The 5,570-nt window shown below is 42.9% G+C and overlaps 1 protein-coding gene across 1 annotated transcript; it reads left to right on the top strand.

The window, feature by feature from the left end:
- The first annotated feature begins 1,719 nt into the window (after positions 1 to 1,719).
- LOC134805536 (uncharacterized protein K02A2.6-like) lies at positions 1,720 to 4,044 on the top strand. Its single transcript, XM_063778818.1, has 2 exons — positions 1,720 to 3,761; positions 3,803 to 4,044. The coding sequence occupies exons 1-2, from the start codon at positions 1,815 to 1,817 to the stop codon at positions 3,899 to 3,901; spliced, it is 2,046 nt and encodes a 681-aa protein (XP_063634888.1). The 5' UTR covers positions 1,720 to 1,814; the 3' UTR covers positions 3,902 to 4,044.
- Positions 4,045 to 5,570: the final 1,526 nt, after the last annotated feature.

The following is a 5,570-nucleotide window of genomic DNA, read 5'->3' as shown; positions in this document are numbered from 1 at the left end:
ATATTCGAATAATTATTCGAATATTATAAAAAATAAGAAAAAGAACGAGAAATCGGTTTATTATCGTTTTATTCAAAAGCTTATTTCACATATTGCTAAAACTAATGATATTTTGCAGAAATCCACTTAATTGACTAGATTTTATCATCCTACTATGAGATGCCCACATTTATAAAAACAAGTAAAACGCCAAAATAAGACGTATTCAATATTTCTAGATAAAACTTTTATTATAAATGCGCCGTTGAGTGAAATAATATAACTTTAATCATCTAAACCAAACCTAGGTATGTAAGATATTTTTTAATACAGTTGCTCACAAAGTGCTACTTTACGTAGCTGTTTAGCGTGCGGAAAGTTGGTTATGTCGAACTAGTGCTTTTTACTTTTCCAATTTTTTTAAATTTATACTTGTTCCAATTCACGACTACTTATTGATGAGTGTTAATATTAGTTTCCTTTAAACGTCGTAATCAGCATAAAAACCTACTGTTAATGTAAGAATATGAAAAATATACATATTTCATATTTTAATACTTACCTCTTCATCATTATAACACGTTTATTTTTTAATATTGAATATTGAAAATTCCGTTCTTAATAAGGTGTCTGAATGGAACGGAATAGCTGCCAAACGCCCATAGATATAATATACTTAAAGACGACGTCTAAGCGAGCTGTCACTGTTACCACTTTTGTTTAGTGTACGATTAACAATGTTTTACTTATTTTTTCGCAACTGTATTAAAAAACGTCGTTCGATACACGTGCGGAAATGTCATTCTTCACTCGTCCCGAGTCTTCCCACTCGCCTGCGGCTCGTGGCAAGATATCTCGGTACTCGTGAAGTAATGACATACCTTCCGCACTAGCATCGAAATGTACTATTTTTTAGTAGGTAATTATTTTCTGATTTAAATTAACTTGTAGTCACTCAGAGGCCTTAATTAATGGTCGGCTTAATTATATAATATTGGAATATTTAAGGGAAAAAGTTAGTTGACTACTGGATTATTCGTCAGCTAAAGGTGCATAGTTAGATTACCTAGTTGGGCAGGTTTGGTATGATCAAATTTGAGAATTGCGATAAGTGCGGGCAAGGTTTAGTCTTAATAAACAGAATGACCCTTTAACTTAAAACTTATGCACCGTAAAAATAACATACTTTTTGATTTCGTTTTCTTTCAAATTGAGTTAGGTTTCACTATATTCACGAAGTCTATCGAGAGGAATACAGTAAAAAATATTATTTCCTTCGTATTTGGGTACCTACCCATTACTCATTCACTGTAAATACCCGGAAAACACACAGAAACTGTAACTGCAGCGGATTAAATAGATTTTTTATAGTAATAAAAAATATTCGAATATTCGAAACCTGAGCGGCCGAATATTCGAATATCAAAACAGGCCGAATATTCGACAAATTCGAATATTCGAATATTCGAATTGCAAGCCCTACTGATAACGCATCTGCTTTGTTTATTAAACCCGCTATGTTCTGATGTAATACGTAGATGGAGGTATAGAAAAAAAATCCTCATTTGCTTTTAATTTCAGGGGGGTCCTGGGGGTCGTCTGCGTATAAGACTCTTTGACCGTTATGTAGTTTCTCTGGAACAAAGCATGAGCAGTAGGAGTCATGGTCTGCGTATAGGGTCTTGTCATAGGCTGTGTAGTAGATGCAATGTATTGAATAAGGGTAGGGTTAGATTTATGCGCCTACCTACAACAGAAAATAAATCAGTCTCGAATATACTTGCGTGCTGTGTTATTTAGCTCCCATTCCCAGTATATTACATTGGCTGACGAGGATGTCGAAAACACTACCTTTTAACATTAAGGAGTTTAATTTACGCTCGGGAAAGTGGAATACGTATATAAGTCAGTTAACGGCATGGTTTGATATAACAAACGTAAAACCGGACACTCGGGTGCAGTACCTCATCGCGGTGGTGGGAACGGAAACTTTAGACTTAATAATAGATTTGTGTTATCCAGCGGAGCCGGATACAGTGAGTTTCGACGATATAGTGTCAAAAGTTCGTGAACATTTATCACCTAAGCGATCCGAGTTGGCAGAGCGTATGACATTTCGGGCATGTAAGCAAACGGCCGACCAGTCCATTAATGAGTACCTGGCTCAACTTAAGCAGCTTGCTAAGAAATGCAATTTTACCGGTTCTACGTGCTTAGAAGACAACCTGCGTGATCAGCTGGCATATGGATTGAGAAGTGATGCGATACGTTTCAAGCTGTTAACTGAGGACGAATTAACATACAGCCGCGCAGTGGAAATAGCGACGTCGTTGGAGGCGGCGGATCGAGACTCGAAGGCCAGCGGACCCAGCAGCGGCGCTGGGAGCGGGACATCGGCGCCGATGTCGACGCGAGAAGAGGACGTGCACGCGGTGCGCGTCGGCGGCGGCGGCGCGCGCGCGCCCCCGCGCCGCAGGCAGCCGGCGGCGGCGCCGCGCGCGCGCTGTCCCCGGTGCTTGGGCACGCATCATCCGAGGAGCTGCTCATTCATGAACACGGAGTGCTATGTGTGCGGAAAGAAGGGACATATAGCTAAAGCGTGTAAAAACCGGAAACATAATAGGGTCAACGTGTGCACGGAGTCTACGGACACGAGCGACGACGTCGGGTCGGAGGACGGCGACGACGAGTACGACGTGCCGTTGTATTCTATAGACGACGATACCGGCGGTGATGAACCATGGTGGCGCACAGTGACGGTGAACGGAGTTAAGGTGCGCATGCAGCTGGACTGTGGTGCAGCGATAAGCGCTGTGTCCAGCAATTTATTTAATCAGCTGTTTAAAAATGTTAATTTGTTGCCTCCTAAGACAAATTTAAAAATGTACGCGGGACAAAAAGTCACACCGAAGGGCATTATGTTGTGTGAAGTTATGTATGGTGATAAAAAGAAATCAGATTTAAAGTTAGTCATAGTAGACTCAGACGACAGCCCGCCCATTATCGGACGTCGGTGGATGACAGCGTTAGGTATAAAATGCAGTCCTGAAACTCCCGAGTCGATATATAGTATGAATAACGGTCGTGAGGGCGTAGGGACACAGTTGGCTCGAGAATTCCCGCAGGTGTTCGCGCAGGGAACTGGGAAGTTCACAGGTAAGCCCATACAACTAAGAGTGGCCAGCGACGCGCGGCCCGTGTTCTGCAAGCCGCGGCCCGTGCCGCACGCGCTGCGCGCCGCTGTGGAGGCTGAGCTGGAGCGCCTGCAGGCGGACGGGGTCATTTCGCCGGTGGAGACTAGCGAGTGGGGGACGCCTGTCGTGCCCGTCATCAAAAAGTCAGGTGAGGTGAGACTGTGCGGGGATTTTAAAATAACATTAAACCCGGTATTAGAGGATGACAAATACCCAATACCGCGCATCGACGAAATATTCTCTAATTTGCAAGGAGGACAACTTTTCAGCAAAATAGATTTGAGCCACGCTTATCAGCAATTACCGCTTACGGAAGAATCAAAACAGCTGTGCGTAATTGTGACGCATAAGGGTAGCTTTTGTTACAATAGATTACCATTTGGTATTAAGTGTGCCATGAGTAAATTTCAGCGCGTCCTGGATAGCCTATTCAAGAATATGAACCTTATTGCGGTGTATTGCGATGATATTTTAGTCACGGGTGTTAACGACGATGACCATTATAAACGCTTGATATCGGTATTCAAAATATTGTCCGAGGCAGGATTAAGAATTGCACAAAATAAATGCATTTTTTTCCAGAAATCGGTGTCTTATCTAGGTTACGTTATCGATGCAAAGGGCTTGAGCACACAGACGAGCAAAATAGATGCCGTTCAGGCAGCCCCAGTACCGGACACCGTATCGCGTTTAAAGGCATTCTTAGGTTTGGTCAATTATTATGCTAAATTCATACCTAATATAAGTACCGTTTTACACCCGCTTTACGAGTTATTAAAAAAACATAACAAGTTTATTTGGTCTAGGGAATGCAATGAAGCATTCATGAAAGTGAAACAAATGTTAGCCGCAAAACCCATGTTAATGCATTATAAACCGGATGCACCCCTATGGCTTTATTGTGACGCATCCCCTTATGGGGTGGGGGCAGCACTGGTACAGAAGGGCGAGGGGGGTGATCTGCCAGTGGCGCACGCGTCGCGAGCTCTCACACCGCCCGAACGAAATTACGCACAAATATGTCGTGAAGGGCTGGCAATCATTTTTGGCGTTCAAAAATTTCATCATTACCTTTTTGGTAGACGCTTTACCTTAGTTACGGACTGTAAACCGTTGGCGCATATTTTTAGCCAGCATAAAAGTATCCCACAAATGGTGGCGGGGCGCTTGCAGCGCTGGGCGGTAATTTTAAGCGGGTACGACTATGAGATAGCTTGTGTTAAATCGGAGCAAAACTGTTTAGCTGATAATTTGTCACGATTGCCGTTAGAAATCATAAAAGACGAACAAAAAAATAAGGAATCGTGCGAATTTTTGAATTTTATAGATGACGGTATATCGATAAACCATCGCGATATCGCAAAAGCGACACGCCAAGATCCGGTTTTGCATAAAGTATTTAACTTATTAGGCCAAGGCTGGGAGTACTGTGGAGACGAAAACTTAAAACCATTTTGGCGCGTCCGCAATGCGTTAAGTCGTGAGCAGAATTGTATAATGTTTGAATACAGGGTGGTGGTACCTACGACTCTGCGCGCACGTGTGCTGCGCGAGTTACACGCAGCGCACGGCGGCGCGGTGCGCACGAAGGCGCTGGCGCGTGCCTATGTGTGGTGGCCCGGGCTGGGCGCGGACGTGGAGCGGGTGACCGCCGAGTGCGCAGCGTGCGCAGCGGAGCGCCCGGCGCCGGCACGGGCGGCCACGCATCCGTGGGAGTGGCCGCAAGTAGGGCTTGCAATTCGAATATTCGAATATTCGAATTTGTCGAATATTCGGCCTGTTTTGATATTCGAATATTCGGCCGCTCAGGTTTCGAATATTCGAATATTTTTTATTACTATAAAAAATCTATTTAATCCGCTGCAGTTACAGTTTCTGTGTGTTTTCCGGGTATTTACAGTGAATGAGTAATGGGTAGGTACCCAAATACGAAGGAAATAATATTTTTTACTGTATTCCTCTCGATAGACTTCGTGAATATAGTGAAACCTAACTCAATTTGAAAGAAAACGAAATCAAAAAGTATGTTATTTTTACGGTGCATAAGTTTTAAGTTAAAGGGTCATTCTGTTTATTAAGACTAAACCTTGCCCGCACTTATCGCAATTCTCAAATTTGATCATACCAAACCTGCCCAACTAGGTAATCTAACTATGCACCTTTAGCTGACGAATAATCCAGTAGTCAACTAACTTTTTCCCTTAAATATTCCAATATTATATAATTAAGCCGACCATTAATTAAGGCCTCTGAGTGACTACAAGTTAATTTAAATCAGAAAATAATTACCTACTAAAAAATAGTACATTTCGATGCTAGTGCGGAAGGTATGTCATTACTTCACGAGTACCGAGATATCTTGCCACGAGCCGCAGGCGAGTGGGAAGACTCGGGACG

Source organism: Cydia splendana, unplaced genomic scaffold (genome assembly GCF_910591565.1).
Source record: "Cydia splendana unplaced genomic scaffold, ilCydSple1.2 scaffold_152_ctg1, whole genome shotgun sequence".
Taxonomy (NCBI): domain Eukaryota; kingdom Metazoa; phylum Arthropoda; class Insecta; order Lepidoptera; family Tortricidae; genus Cydia; species Cydia splendana.
The sequence above is the reverse complement of the archived record's forward strand: the minus strand, read 5'-3'. Positions and strand labels throughout refer to the sequence as shown.

Excerpts from the sequence above, each read along its gene's own strand:
- LOC134805536 (XM_063778818.1), top strand. The coding sequence starts at position 1,815 with ATGTCGAAAACACTACCTTTTAACATTAAGGAGTTTAATTTACGCTCG. Across the intron at positions 3,762-3,802 it reads GCATTTTTTTCCAGAAATCG|CACACAGACGAGCAAAATAG; the intron begins GTGTCTTATCTA and ends AAAGGGCTTGAG.